General features: G+C 47.9%; 1 protein-coding gene across 2 annotated transcripts; it reads left to right on the forward strand.

Moving 5' to 3' along the window:
• The first annotated feature begins 1 nt into the window (after position 1).
• Positions 2-9,265, forward strand: chchd7 (coiled-coil-helix-coiled-coil-helix domain containing 7). 2 transcript variants are annotated; one of them, XM_085992974.1, is made up of 5 exons: positions 66-90; positions 6,962-7,006; positions 8,359-8,435; positions 8,526-8,624; positions 9,064-9,265. In XM_085992974.1, exons 3-5 carry the CDS (start codon positions 8,382-8,384, stop codon positions 9,166-9,168), a joined length of 258 nt encoding a protein of 85 aa, XP_085849100.1. In that variant the 5' UTR covers positions 66-90; positions 6,962-7,006; positions 8,359-8,381; the 3' UTR covers positions 9,169-9,265. The 2 variants fall into 2 exon arrangements, with proteins under 2 accessions (XP_085849099.1, XP_085849100.1); XM_085992973.1 differs by lacking the exon at positions 6,962-7,006 and having other exon boundaries at positions 2-90.
• The last annotated feature ends 6,805 nt before the right edge of the window (positions 9,266-16,070 follow it).

Genomic DNA, 16,070 nt, shown 5'->3' on the forward strand with positions numbered 1-16,070 from the left:
GGCGGGTTCCCGCCAGCAGGTTAGGTTCCGCTCATATTAGAGCGCGCGGCTGGCGGTGACGTCGCTCGTTGATGTGTCCTTATGTCGGAGGTAAGGAGAGAAAGAGGCGAGAGAGAGGGGTGGAGGCGAGAGAGAGGGAGCACCGGCACCAGGGCGAGGGCAGCGGCAATCGGAGAGACCGGGGAGAGAGAGAGAGCGGCGGCGACGGTGGCAATCGGAGAGGGCAGCGGCAATAGGGAGAGGGCAGCGGCAATAGGAGAGAGTGGAGAGGACAGCGGCAACAGGAGAGAGTGGAGAGGACAGCGGCAATAGGAGAGAGGACAGGCAACAGGAGAGAGGACAGTGGCAATCGGAGAGAGTGGAGAGAACAGCGGCAACAGGAGAGAGGACAGCGGCAACAGGAGAGAGTGGAGAGGACAGCGGCAATAGGAGAGGACAGGCAACAGGAGAGAGGACAGTGGCAATCGGAGAGAGTGGAGAGGACAGCGGCAATAGGAGAGAGGACAGGCAACAGGAGAGAGGACAGTGGCAATCGGAGAGAGTGGAGAGGACAGCGGCAATCGGAGAGAGTGGAGAGGACAGCGGCAATAGGAGAGAGGACAGGCAACAGGAGAGAGGACAGTGGCAATCGGAGAGAGTGGAGAGGACAGCGGCAACAGGAGAGAGTGGAGAGGACAGCGGCAATCGGAGAGAGTGGAGAGGACAGCGGCAACAGGAGAGAGTGGAGAGGACAGCGGCAATCGGAGAGAGTGGAGAGGACAGCGGCAATCGGAGAGAGGACAGTGGCAACAGGAGAGAGTGGAGAGGACAGCGGCAATCGGAGAGAGTGGAGAGGACAGCGGCAACAGGAGAGAGTGGAGAGGACAGCGGCAATCGGAGAGAGTGGAGAGGACAGCGGCAATCGGAGAGAGTGGAGAGGACAGCGGCAACAGGAGAGAGTGGAGAGGACAGCGGCAATCGGAGAGAGTGGAGAGGACAGCGGCAACAGGAGAGAGGACAGTGGCAACAGGAGAGAGTGGAGAGGACAGCGGCAACAGGAGAGAGGACAGTGGCAACAGGAGAGAGTGGAGAGGACAGCGGCAACAGGAGAGAGGACAGTGGCAACAGGAGAGAGTGGAGAGGACAGCGGCAACAGGAGAGAGTGGAGAGGACAGCGGCAACAGGAGAGAGTGGAGAGGACAGCGGCAATAGGAGAGAGGACAGCGGCAATCGGAGAGAGGACAGTGGCAATAGTGGAGAGGACAGTGGCAATCGGAGAGAGTGGAGAGGACAGAGGCAATCGGAGAGAGGACAGTGGCAATCGGAGAGTGGAGAGGACAGCGGCAATCGGAGAGAGGACAGTGGCAATCGGAGAGAGTGGAGAGGACAGCGGCAATCGGAGAGAGGACAGCGGCAATCGGAGAGAGGACAGTGGCAATCGGAGAGAGTGGAGAGGACAGCGGCAATCGGAGAGAGTGGAGAGGACAGTGGCAATAGAGAGTGGAGAGGACAGCGGCAATCGGAGAGAGGACAGCGGCAATAGAGAGTGGAGAGGACTGGCAATAGAGAGCAGTGGAAGTAGGAGAGAGTAGAGGGCAGCGGCAATAGGGAGGGAGCGGGGAGGGCAGCGAAAATAGGGAGGGCAGAGACAATAGCGGGAGGACAGGTGGAAGGCTAGATGTAGAAGGCAGGAGGTAGAGAGGCAGAGGCCAATAGGAGGAGGGCGAGGGCAATAAATAGGATGGGTGAAGGTAGAGGTGAGGTAGAGGGCAAGAGGAGGGCAGTAGGTAGAGGAGAGGGAGAGTGCAAGAGGAAGTGGAGGGAGAGGTGGAGGAGGAGGGCCGGATGGAGTGGGGGCAGAGGAGAAGTAAATGCCAAGAGAAACTGGAGGTAGAGGGCATTAGGAGGAGGGCAGGAGGCAGTGGAGGTAGAGGGCAAAAGGATGTGGGAGGTAGAGGGGAGGCATGGGCAATAGGAGGAGGGCAGGAGGGTGTGGGTGTAAGTAGAGAAGAGGTGAAGGGTAAGGAGGTGGGAGTTAGATAAGAGCAGATAAGAGCAGGAGGAGGTAGAAGAGAGGTAGCGGGCAATAGGAGGCGGGTGTGAGGTGGAGGTAGAGGAGAGGCGGAGGATGAGGAAATTGGCAGGAGGTAGAGGAGATGGGGCGGAGGGTGAGGAGGTGGGCAGGAGGGTGGAGGTGGAGGTAGAGGAGAGGTGGAGGCTGAAGGTGGAAAGTAGATGAGGGAAGGAGGTAGAAGAGAGGCAGCAGGCAATAGGAAGAGGGCAGAAGGGAGTGGGGTGAAGGTAGAGGAGAGGTGAAGGACAAGGAGGTGGGAGGTAGATGTGGGCAGGAGGAGGTAGAGGAGAGGCAGGGCAAGGAAGAAAAAGACTTGCATTTATATAGCGCCTTTCATGACCACCGGACGTCCAAAAGCACTTTACAGCCAATTAAGAACTTTTTGAAGTGTAGTCACTGTGTAATGTAGGAAATGCGGCAGCCAATTTGCACACAGCAAGCTCCCACAAACAGCAATGTGATAATGACCAGATAATCAGTTTCATGTCTCATCTGAATGACGGCACCTCCAACAGTGCAGCACTCCTTCAGTACCTCAAGCCTCTGGGGTGGGACTTGAACTCGCAACCTACAGACTGAGGCGAGAGTGCTACCAACTGAGCCATGGCTGAGGAAGAAAGAAGGAGGAGTGCTGAAGGGGAGGAGGGAGTAGAGAAGAGCAGGGCAGGAGGAGGGAGGGTGAGAAGGAAGGAGGTATTGGGAATATAGAAACTAGGCATAAGGAAGAAAGGGCTATTGGGGTAGCGAAGAAGAACGGAGAAGGAGATCAGAGGAGGGAGGGTGGAGAAAGGAGAGAGGGAGCTGAGGGGTGGAGATGGAAGCAGGGAGGGAGATGGAGTTAGAGGTGAGGGCTGGATGAATGGTTTGGGGTATCCCTCTCTTTTTTGCTAACTTTTACTAGACCCCATACCTCTCGCCTCCCTCTCCTCCTGTTAGCATAATGGAGAGGGCTATCAGAGGAGGAAGAAGGGATATATAAGAGAGCGAGCATGGGAACAGGGGAGAGAGGGGTAGGAAAAATTGGTGGGAGAGAAGATGAGAGACAGGATATGGGAAGAGAGGGCATGAAGGTAATGGGGACAGGGAGAGAGAATAAGGGAGCAAGAAAGGAAATGCGTATCGAGAGGAGAGGTGATGGGGAATAGGGAAAATTAGAGCAAATAGGGACGCAGGGGAATTATTAGGGCAAACAGATAGGGGAGAAATGGAGACAGAATAAGGGGGAATGGGAGGGAGATTGAGTAGGAGAAAAAGAGGGAATAGGATAGAGGGACAGAAGGCAAGACTAGACCAATAAGGGAATGGGAGAGAAGGTAAACCAGAGACCGGGCATCAGGAGAGAAGGGAAGGTTCAATGGATACTGGGAGAGGTAGAGACAGACGGATTTCCTCCAACTAAATATTGGGAAGACCGAAGCCATTGGGCTGGATTTTGCCAGCTGAGACGAGTTGGGGGCAGGACTGCTGCCTTCCGGGTTCTAGACCCGCCCCCAGCGACGTATGACGAACCCACGCTATTTTCCCTAAAGCAGATGGTTGCTGAATCTGAGACTGCAGCAGCCATTCTGTCATCTCTGCCATTGAGATTGAAGCCTGCAGAAAGAAACAAACATAAGGAAACTTTAAAAAAAAACTTTACACTCAACTCTCTTTCATGTTTCATGGAGTGAGAGAGGTTGCAGCCCCTCTTTCACTACTTGAAGGGGCTGCTCCCCGATTTTTGGCTGCACTTCAGTCCCATGCTCTTGATCTACGGTCACCTGGTGCGGAGGGGAGCGGGCAGGTTGGAGGACCTCCTTGTAGGCCTGCTCCTGGGCCTGGCTAAAAAACCCATCAATTGGTCCAGGCAGCGGGCGGTCGAGGGGGTCGTTCAGCCCGATTGCCTGCCTCTGTTCCGCGGCCATGTTCGCGCCCGGGTGGCCCTGGAGATGGAGCACGCGGTGTCCGCCGGCACGCTTGAGTACTTTCGCGACCGGTGGGCGCCGCGGGGACTGGAGTGTGTTATCACCACCGGGAACCAAATTTTAATTTGATTTGTTTAAGTTTTATTTGAAGTTTGATTAATTTACAGACAAGGGCCTAGAAATTGGGTTGAGGCGCCAAGTTTGCCTGAGCGCAGGATTGAGCGCAGCGTTCAAGTCTTCAGCGATCGTCAGATATTCAGTTTCATTGCCCCATGAGGGAGATGGGGCGAGGCTCAAGGCGCTCCGCGTCCCTCTTAGGGCGCTGAAACTGAATATCGCAGCGCAACGTGCCGCAGCGCCACACGCTGCGGCATGGCACGCTGCGGTACTGCAGGCCTTCCTCCCATTGTTAAGGGGGAGGGGCCTGCAACAGCGCGATCCCCGATCGCGAATGCCGGCAAAAGAGCCCGGCACCAAGGAGAAGTGCCGGGCTCTCGGGAAACAGCCGGCAATGCCACGGGGGTGGGGGGGTCAGGAGGCCGGGGACGAAGGTGCTGGCAGGCGGCCGCCGAAAAAGGCAGCCGCCCCGCACCTCCACCTTAACTTGCGCCGCTGCCGGCACAGTAAGGCCCCGTGAACCGGGCGCGGGTAGCGAAAGGTGCAACTGCGGCGTTTGCAACCAAATATCGTGAACGGGGCGCGAATGGGGCGCTGCGCACACCGATGACGTCATCGGTGGCGGCGCAGCGCAAAAGGCTAACGCCACCATTATCGCCCCGACTCAATATCGCGGGAGGCGCAGCCTGTGGCGCTACAGCCACTGCCTGCCTCTTAAGGCGCTAACAAGTGGCGCTACTCACCCAATTTCTCCCCCAGTATGTTTAAGTATGCATCAAAAGAGTACATTCAACTCTCATGTTTCATGGAGTGTGAGAGGTTGCAGCCCCTCTTTCACTACTTGAGGGGGCTGCTCCTCGATTTTTGGCTGCACTTCAGTCCCACGCTCCTGATCTTTGGTCACCCGGTGCGGAGGGGAGCGGGCAGATCGGAGGACCTCCTCATAGGACTGCTCCTGGGCCTGGCCAAAAAATCCATCAACTGTTCCAGGCAGCGGGCGGTCGAGGGGGTCGTTCGGCCCGATTGCTTGCCTCTGTTCCGCGGCCATGTTCGCGCCCGGGTGGCCCTGGAGATGGAGCATGCGGTGTCCACCGGCACGCTTGAGGCCTTCTGCGACCGGTGGGCACCGCAGGGACTGGAGTGCATTATCACCACCGGGAACCAAATTTTAATTTAATTTGTTAAGTTTTATTTAAAGTTTTATTAAGTTACAGTTGATTTGTTTATCCACCCCCATCAAAAGTGTTCACTCAACTCTCATACTTACCTGTCCACACTTGCACCCATCACTCACCTCTACATCTGACAGGTCGACCCCCCTCACCCCCGCAGACCCACTGCTCGCCTCGCTGACCCAGGCGAGGTTCACAGCCGTCGGGAAGCCCTCAATTGCAGGCGTAAAATGGGGAAAGGCCTCAAAACTGCCTGTTAACAGGCAGTTAATTGGCTCTAATCCCCTTCCTGCCTCGAGGAGACGGGTCCCTGCGCGACTCGGGGACCCGCCTCCCGGGAAGATGGCACAGAGGCGGGTTGGGAGCGGGGTTGGTAGTCGCTCCCAGTTTCTGCCATTTTCCCAGCAGTCCCGCCCCCAAACCCGCCTCCTCAGGGCTGGGAAAATTCCCCCCATTGTCTTCGGTCGCCGCCACAAACTCTGTTCTCTAGCCACGGACTCCATCCCCCTCCCTAGCATCAGTCTAAGGCTGCACCAGACTGTTCGCAACCTTGGTGTCATATTTGACCCCGAGAGAGCTTCCGACCACATATCCGTGCTATCACTAAGACCACCTATTTCTCTCTCCATAACATTGCCCGAATCTGTCCCTGCCTCAGCTCATCTGCTGCTGAAACCCTCATCTATGCCTTTGTTATCTCTCCACTTGACTATTCCAATGCTCTCCTGGCCGGCCTCCCATGTTCTACCCTGCGTAAACTTGAGATCATCCAAAACTCTGTTGCTTGTGTCCTAACTTGCACCAAGTCCCGTTGACCCATCACCCCTGTGCTCGTTGATCTACATTGGCTCCTGGTTAAGCAATGCTGCGATTTTAAAATTCTCAGCATTGTTTTCAAATACCTCCATGGCCTTGCCCCTCCCTAGCTCTGTAATCTCCAGCCCTACAACCCGCCGAGATAACTGCGCTCCTCCAATTCTGGACTCTTGAGCACCTCTGATTTTAATCATTCCACCATTGGTGGCCGTGGCTTCAGGTGCCAAAGGCCTAAGCTCTGTAATTCCCTTCCTAAACCTCTCCGTCTCTCTACCTCTCTCTGCTCCTTTAAGACGCTCCTTAAAACCCAAATCTTTATCTGCCCTAATATCTCCTTATGTAGCTCGGTGTCAAATTTTGTTTGACGCTCCTATAAAGCGCTTTGGGATGTTTTACTACGTTGAAGGCGCTATATAAATACAAGTTGTTGTTGAAATCTATACCAGGGTTTCTCACTGCAGCAGGATCACCATTGGATAAGATATATCCTGGGAAGGGGGTCTCGGGAACACCCTTTTTGTCCTCTAATCTAACTTTATGATCCTCTCTGTGGACCAAATAATGAAAGGAAGCTGGGAGAACATTCTAATCTAGAGCTGTCTTTTGTCTCCACTAGTCCTATCACCATCTCGTCTCGTTTTGAATACCTCTTAATGTCTCTTCTCTTTTGTTCTCTCCCAGCCCGGCCTCTTAATCTATTTCATTCCCTGTGCCTCTTTAGTCTTGATAAAGGGTTTTGACCCAAAACGTTGACTCTAATTTCTCTCCACGGATGTCGCCTGGCCTGCTGAGTTTTTCCAGCATTTTCTGTTGTTATTTGGGAGAACATTCAGTTGACATTGTACTTTGTGGGTTCCGATTTATTTTTAATTTTAATTTTTTTACTTTTACTTTTTAAGGTTGATCTTGGAAAGTAGTATTGAGTGAACTTGTAAGGATGCAAGGTTAGCCACGTATTCTGAAGTTGATTCTGGTTGATTTACTTTTGGGGGATGGAAAAGGCATTGCCGAACCTTTCTTCAGGGATTTAATGAATTGAGTGGTCTGATAGATTGTGCATGGTTGTGGCAGGAACAATAACTTTTCCTGGTTCTACGCATACACGTGTTGTTTATGGCACATGTTATTAATTTAGTTCATGTTACACACTAGTGTGAACTTCCTAGGATGTTAATAAAATGGCAATAGCTGATTTTGGACACATACAATATGACGTAAAGTCAGCAAAACACTTTTTTAATGTGATACTGTCATTGTTGTGGTGAACCAACTTAATGAGGAATTCAGCCCCTGTTGACCCGCATTAAGTCCAGCTCACCCATCTGCTCTGTCCTTGCTGACCTATATTGGTTTCCAATGCCTCCAATTTAAAATCCTCATCTACATATTTAAATCCCATCATGGCCTTGCTCACCCCTATCTCTGTAACCTCCTCACATACACCTACATCTTGCATCCACCTCTCTCTTCCTCTAACTAACCTCTTGTGCATACTCCTCTCTTCGTATCCTCCATTGACAGCTGTGCCGTCAGCTGCTTAGGTCCCATGCTGTGGAATTCCTTCCCTAAACCTCTGCTGCTCCACCTCCCTCTCTTCCTTAAGACTCACCATAAAACCCATGTCTTTGCCCAAGCTTTTGGGCATCTCCAGCTCAGGCCTCTGAAGTGCCTTGGGAAGTTTTACTGCATTAATGGTTTTATATAAATGTAAGTAGTTGTTGGTGAAATGTTGCATTAACTGCTACCATCAACCCCCATCTTGATCAGCACAGATTAAGACACTGGATTACTCTCCTTTTCATCCAAATGACCCATTTTGAAAAGTGATTATGTAATTTGAATGTTTTATTTCAAGTGTACTTGACAAAGGGGAGGATTTTATTTTAAATAAAATTCCCAAAAACCGACGGACTAATGTTCAGTTCCCTCTACCTGCTATATTTTACTGAGTAGAATAGGTTATATATTTTTCTGAGAGCACAGTTGTAATAACAGCAGTACCCTATTGCACCCATTATGTGTGGCCCACTCGCTAATGGAGCAACCGTATAACCTGCTCCATTTATTAGTCTAGCTTTTGTTTGGTTTAGGTTTACTGTACCAACACGTTGGGCAGGTCTGGTTCAAGAACAGATACAAAAATGAAATATTTTTAAACGCAGTGTACTTTTCATGAAATTTACTGATTAACTTTTCAGTAAATTAACCAGTTTTCCACAATTTGTGAGGAGCACTAACTAACTGTCACATTATTGGTAAGATTGGTTAATATTATTACAACTTTTATTGATGCCAGGCGCTGTAAAAAGATAACTCAGAATGCCTGGAAATGTGCGAAAGTTAAGAGATGAAGACATTAATCCATGTCTTGAGGTAGGAGCGTTGTTAAACTCCAGCAGTCATTTTATTATACTGTACCAAGTTTGTTAACTGATGTGACAAATACTTCACTTTTATTTAAAGGAAACTGATGCCTCCAGGAAGTGCCTAGAAGCAAACAGTTACAACAAAGATATGTGCAGCCATTATTTTCTGAGGTATAAAATGTGTAGGAAATTCTGGGTAAGTGTGACTGAAGATTTGACTCATAGAATTTATCAGAAGACTCTTTGTAGCTGATGTTCTTTCAGATGCAGCTCATAAGTTGGCTGGTCTCAGTGTAGTATTGCATGACACATCAGCCTGGATTCTCTAATCAAGCTAATCTGCCCACCCCTCGGCACAGATGTAGGTGGAAACTTCTTCAGGAGCCTTCTCGTAACACTGCCATTTCCAGGATCTTCTGTCGGAGGTGATGCAGGACTTGCAATATATTGCCACAGTCAGTTTCAATCCCTGAATTATGATTTGTTTAACTCTCACCAATAACCATTGACCAAGGATGCAACCATGGTAAATTTATTGTGCATCTCCTAGCATAACAGTTAGTTCATGAACAGTAGTATCTTGAATCAAGTTTTGTGGAAATTATTTACTTTGAAACTTTTTTTTCCTTTTGAAGAACAACGTAATGATTCAAAGACGAAAAAATGGTATTAACCCTGGTATGCCAACGGCCAAGGATAGAAAAGAAATTTTGGAAGAATACAAAGAGAAGCCCTACTGATGATCCTGATTCTGGAAAAACTGATCAATGTGAATAAATCCACTTGAATAATTTTGAATATATAATTTTAAATCTGAATAAAGCTTTATAAAATGAATGCAAATAGAGCATCGGATATCTTACAATAAAAGAGCCAAAGGATTTCACACTGTATTTATGCAATTCTCAGAAAATAAGTGCCTAAAACCACTGTCTTCAGACTTGTATAATGGGAGCAAAAGAATTGTTGAAACAAACTACTTTTAAAAATATACATATTATAATAACTTAAAAGATCAATTTTCAATCTAAGAGGATTAATTTTATGAACTGCCAGGAAAGGTGGTTTAGGCGAGGAATTCTACTTTGGGCTAAGGTATAATATGTGTGCTAATTTTGTCAGTATAGACCACTACTAATTTGCATTTGCTAATTTTTATATAACTTATGATGGAGTATTTAATATCTTGCTTGTGACTTTAGGCAGACATTTTTTCTGTAAATGTAAAATTTTTAAGTTCCCAAAATGTTATTTATGAGTTTAATGGGTGAACACAAAGTTTTAACTAGTCCATTTATAGTGGTCTGTGACATTTTTAAAGGTTACAGAGACAAGGAGGGGCGAGGCCATGGAGGAATTTGAAAACTAGGTTGAGAATTTTGAAAACAATGCATTGCTTAACCGGGAGCCAATGTAGGTCAGCGAGCACAGGGGTGATGGGTGAATGGGACTTGGTGCAAGTTAGGACACGGGCAGCAGAGTTTTGGATGATCTCAAGTTTATGTAGGGTAGAATGTGGGAGGCCAGCCAGGAGTGCGTTGGAATAGTCAAGCCTAGAGGTAACTAAGGCATGGATGAGGGTTTCAGCAGCAGATTAGCTGAGACGGGCGGAGACAGGCAATGTTACGGAGGTGGAAATAGGCGGTCTTGGTTATGCCACGGATATGTGGTCGGAAGCTCATTTCAGGGTCAAATATAACACCAAGGTTGGGAACAGTGTGGTTCAGCCTCAGATAGATGCTAGGGAGAGGTGGCTAGGGAACGGAGTTTGTGCTGGGGCCCGAAGACAATGGCTTTGTTCTTCCCAATATTTAGTTGGAGAGTTGAAGGTGGTGGATGGGGTGCCAATCATGCGGGCTGCTTTGTACTGGATGGTGTTGAGCTTCTTGAGTGGTGTTGGAGCTGCACTCATCCAGGTATTCCATCACACTCCTGATTGTGCCTTGTAGATGGTGGAAAGACCATGGGGAGTCAGGAGGTGAGTCACTTGCCGCAGAATACCCAGCCTCAGACCTGCTCTTGCAGCCACAGTATTTATATTGCTGGTCCAGTTAAATTTCTGGTCAATGGTGACCCCCAGGATGCTGATGGTGGGAGATTTGACGATGGTAATGCCGTTGAATGTCAAAGGAAGGTGGTTAGACTTTTTTTTGGAGATAATCATTGCCTGGCACTTGTGTGGCATGAATGTTACTTTCCACTACCCAAATCTAAATGTTGTCCAGGTCTTGCTGCATGCTGGCACGGACTGATTCATTACATTGAGATTTAGTAAAGTTTAATTTTATAAAACAAAGGATGTGTACTTTTTGATACTAGGTAAATACAAAAACCTGCCCTGTGACTAAAGGGTGGTTTTTTTTTAAATTCGCTTATGGGATCTGGGCGTCGCTGGTATGGCCAGCATTTATTGCCCATCCCTGTTCTGTTTGGATATTTGTTGAATTCTCATTATTTTCCATGGAAGCTTTGGCCACTTTAGGTTTGAAGGATTCAAAAGTATATACTTGGACTTAAAGAACTATGGGAATTCAAAAACAGGAAAAAAGATTTTTTAGTAAAATATTTTAAAAAAAAGGCCATTTCTGATTGAGATGTTTGCAAAGGTGATTGTGTTGGATTTTTATTTAGTACGGTACATACGGGTGTACTGGGATTTTTGTATTCACAGTGTACTAATCTGGGGGGTGGGGGAAAGGGATGCAGCAATGGAAACTATCTGAAAGCAGACTTTGAACTGAAAGTAGTTCACATTATGCATGACATTGACTACTGCCCATTCTCCAACCATCTTTTCTTCTCTAAGGTCTGTGAAAGTGTTATCGTCTCGAGTTTCCATATCCTCATATCCTCTCCATCACAAAGACTTCCCATTTCCACCTTGGGAAAATTGCCTGCCTCTGCTCACTGTCACTGAAACCTTAATGCATCTTTTTGTCACAGTCTAACCTCGCCCCCTCCATAAACTACAGCTCATCCAAACTCTGCTGCTTATATTCAGCTCGCCTATCAAACCCCATCCCTGTCTTAAATTATGACAGGTTGCATAAACTTGGTTTGTATTCCCTTGAGTTTAAAAGGTTGAGGGATGATGTAATCGAGGTCTTTAAATGATAAAGGGATGCGATAATAATGTAAGTACAGGGAAACTATTTCCTCTGGTGCTGGAATCTAGAACAATGGGCCAGAATCATAAAATTAGAGCGAAGCCATTTAGGATTGGAATCAGGAAACATTTTTCACACAAAATATAGTGGAAATCTGGAACTCTTTCCCCCCCAAATGTTGTGGATGCTGGGTCAATTGACATTTTCAAAAGTGGGATTGATAGATTTTTATTGGCTAAGAGTATCAAAGGATGTAGATCAAAGGTGGGTAAATGAAGTTGTACAGATCAGCCATAATCTAATTGAATGGCAGAACAGGCTTGAGGGGCTGAAGTACTTACTCCTGGTTCTATGTTCCTCACTGACCATTTTCAGCTTCCAGTCCTCCCAACACCTCATATTTAAAATTCTTGTCTCATCCCTTTCTATCTCTATAAACTTTTACAAACTCTCTGTTCCCTCTCCCTTTACACCACTTTTGGCAGCTAAGCTTTCAGCTACGATAGCAAAATACTGCAGATGCTGGTAATCCGAAATAACAACAGAAAATGCTGGAAAAACTCAGCAGGCCAGGCAACATCCGTGGAGAGAAATTAGAGTTGACGTTTCGGGTCGAAACCCTTTTTCAAAACTGGAAAGGAAATAAAATAGATCGAAGGCAGGGCTGTGATCGAACAAAAGAAGTAACAGAGACATTAAGAGGTATTCAAAACCAGACGAGATGGTAATAGGACAAGTGGAGACAAAAGACGGCTAGGATTAGGTGTGAAGTGTACTGGCAGGATGAGACACAGCTGCCATGTGGGAGAGAGGGGAAAAAAAGGAAAGGGGGGGGGGAAGGGAAGACCCAAAACAAAGGGGTAGAAAAAAATATAAGTAAAATTGTAATTTCAGCTACCTTGATCCCACTTTTCAAAATTTCTTGCACCTCCCTCTTCCTGTAAGACCCTTCTTGAAACCCACCTCTGACTGAGCTTTTGATCACTCCTAATCGCTCTTGGCTGGATGTCTGTTTCCCTACACCTACACAGTGAAACATTTTCTACTCTAAAGGTGCTATTATAAATGCAAGTTGTTGAATTAATGTGATCGATGAGTATAAAAATGTAGAATGAGAAAAGGCATTCATCCCTTTCAGACAATATAGTTCAATTTATGGACCCTAGACAATCCACTTGATATATGTGTGGAGCAAAAATATATGTTACATCTGCATTCACTTTTTTTGATTTGGATTCTTCCTTGCTGTAAACAATATGTGAGGGATTAAAACCCAAGGTCAGATGAGGCATTTCTCAAAGAAAAAGCCATGAACTCGAGAGATGAGACAGGCTAGCTGTGGTAGGTGTCACAAGAGCAAATTTAAGGTGCGATGTGTATTAAATGGCTGCAAATTTCATTGCAGCATGCTATTGTCAAAAATTGGCTATACATTTAATATTGATTGGAGAAATGCAGCCTTTTGTTCCAGCATAACTTCAAAGGTGTTTAGATTGTATTCCTATTGGATGCCTATTTTACCCATGAGTCAGTTTCAGCTTTCCAGCCAGGAGAAGAGTTGTATATTTCCAATTGTGTCAGTCAGTAGAGAAACTAGTTATTGAAGCTGCAGCATGTTTTTCAGTGTAAAAAATTTCCTGTTTTAAAATTATATATAGAGTGTAAGAGGTCTCTATTTTATGTATGGATGACAATTATGAAATGCATGATTCACTGTTTTAAACTGTATACTGTTTATTTACCGGTTTTATTTTTTTTAAAAACAACTTGCATTTATATAGCGCCTTTAACATAGTAAAACATCCCAAGATGCTTCATGGGAGCGTTATCAAACAAAATAAAACCATCTGTTGGTTTAGAAGCTGAGCCTTTGGCAGATGGTGTATATTCAGTCCGTCTTTTGAAGAAAATCACGTGGCAGCACATGATACTTTGCATTAGCTGGTGTACAGCCAATCCCGGGGTTTCCCTATCGTTTATCTAGATATTGGATGAATAAAATATACTCGGATTGTAGGAATAACAATGTCCGCTTATGCAGGGGGGCTGGTGACACTGAACCTGAGACAATATCTAGCCCAAAAAAACCCCCAAAAATGTGACAAGGTGGAACAGACTGCAAGCAATGAGGTTGGAGGAGGCGGATTTGGAGGTGGGAAAGGCAGGAAAATTAGATTCAAAGAGGTCGGGTTCGGAACCCGCTTCTGTGGGATTTTGCCGGTTTTGGAGGTCGGGAAACGCTCCCACCTCCAGCTGGCCATTGCGCTAATTAACTTCCTTAAATACTTGTTGAGGGCCTCTCTAAGCCTATTTTGAGAGGCTCTCGTGAATTTCCCAGCCTTTCGGCGTGCTCCACGCAACTCCTGAACCATGCCAGGTAAACCTGGCGGGTTGACTCGTGAGTGGCCTCTTCACTGCTGCAGGCCTAACAAGACATTGTTTATTGCAGCAAGGATTACTTGCAGGTGCCAGACCTTGGCTTTAAAAGGTCTCAGCACTTTTAGAAGGCCTTCAAAAGTCGGAGGTGCTGCAGCTTGACTCCATCAACTGTGGGACCTCCTTGGAAGACCCTCTCCCCGCTTGCAATGAGCGCTTCCCCAAAGGAGGCATCTACAAGCAGCATGGGAACCATTCATTTTCTTTCACCATGAACCTCAGATGAGGATGAGGACCATCCAGGGCAGCAGCAACATCAGCAGGAGCCCCAACCTCCTGCTCAGCCACCTGATGCTGCACAGGGCAGAAGGCACCAGCGCATCGAGGCACCTCACCGCAGGAGATACCCCCCACAGAGGGTTTACAGACAAAGGGCGACTCAACATGAGTGAGCAGCAGTGCCAAAGGAGGCTGAGACTTTTGCGAGAGGTCCGAGAGATCTGTGGCCTGCTGCAGCAAGACCTGGTGCCCAGAGGAACGGGTGGACACCCCTTACCAGTGGCTGTCAAAGTCACCACCACACTCACTTTTTTGCCTCAGGCTCCTTCCAGGGATCATCAGCAGACATCAGCGGCATCTCCCAGTCAACCGCCCACAGTTGCATCACCCAGGTTACCGATGCCCTTTTTGCTAAGGCCCACAATTACATCCAGTTCACAAGGGATGAAGCAAGTATAACTGCCCGTTCGGTTGGATTCGCAAATATGGCAGGCATGCCAATGGTGCAGGGCATCATAGACTGCACACATGTGGCCCTTAGGGCACCCCATCACAACCCAGCTATCTTTGTCAACCGAAAGGGCTTCCACTCCCTCAACGTTCAGCTGGTGTGTAACCACAAGGAGGAGTTCTTGCATGTTTGCGCCAAGTTCTGTGGAAGTTGCCATGGCTCTTTCATCCTGCGGCACTCTAATGTTCCTCCGCTTTTCAATCCAGCAAACCAAATTAATGGATGGCTCCTTGGTGACAAAGGCAATCCCTTGAAGAAGTGGCTAATGATGCAGATCAGGAGGCCAGCTAACGAGGCTCAAGAGCGCTACAACGCCAGCCACACTTCGACCAGGTCCATCATAGAGCAGACCATTGGGTTGTTGAAGATGCGCTTCCGTTGCCTTGACCGATCAGGTGGAGCCCTGCAGTATAACCGTACAGGGTCTCCAGAATGGTCATGGTCTGCTGTGCACTGCACAACATCGCACAGCATCGTGGCTTGCAGCTTCCTGATGAGTAAGCGGCTCAGTTCCAGCCCTCCTCAGATGAAGAGGAGGAGGAGGATCTGGAGGAGGAGCAGGAGGAGGTCAGAGCGCTGGTGTATCGACCAGCGGCAGTGGCAGCATGCGAGCACATGGCTGCCAGGGATGAACTTATCATGGCCAGATTTGCATAGGTTGCCCAAGTTGGCACATGTCCTTGGCTTCATCCTAGGACTTCATTGACAATGGACATGACTCTCTGGCCTCCTTTCACTCAAGCCACCAACCAGACAACGCAAGTGTGGCGGTGTCCGCAATGTGGAGCTTCCTAAGGCGAAAGAACAGATGGCATAACGCCAATGTTTTGGCTTCAAATCATTTTAATGCTTTCCAACAGGGATGGCATTTCATCAATACACAGAAGCAGTCTCCCAATCTGCACACAGATCTGGAGGTTATATCCCTTGCCAGCTGTACCCTCACAGCCTTGGTTTCTTTGGCAGGCCTCTTCCTCCGAGATGAGTGGAAGAGCACCTCCATGCTAGCTCTCATTCCCTCACACAACATTTGCAGCGCCTCATCTGAGAACCTCGGGTAGGCCCTTGCCTTGGAATTGGACATAGGTTTCTCAAAAGATGTTGGAGGTGGTGCAGGAGAAGCAGCAATGCTGTGGAGTGAGCCAAGGGAGCAAGAAGCCATAAAATCAGACTGGAAAAGTGCTGCCAACAGATGCGAGTTTCAGTCCCAAAACACTAATTGAGCAAGGGTATCCCACACCTCTGAAATCAAGTGGACAATCATAGGTTTCAAAATTTTGCAATTTTCCCATCAGTGGAGGCAAGTTTCAAACCCACCCAAACTGAAATCCGCCTCCATCTCGCCTCCAGTGGGAAAATCGTCCCCAAA

This window comes from Somniosus microcephalus, chromosome 7 (genome assembly GCF_052327205.1).
Source record: "Somniosus microcephalus isolate GS21.2 chromosome 7, FLI_Smic_1.0, whole genome shotgun sequence".
Taxonomy (NCBI): Eukaryota; Metazoa; Chordata; class Chondrichthyes; order Squaliformes; family Somniosidae; genus Somniosus; species Somniosus microcephalus.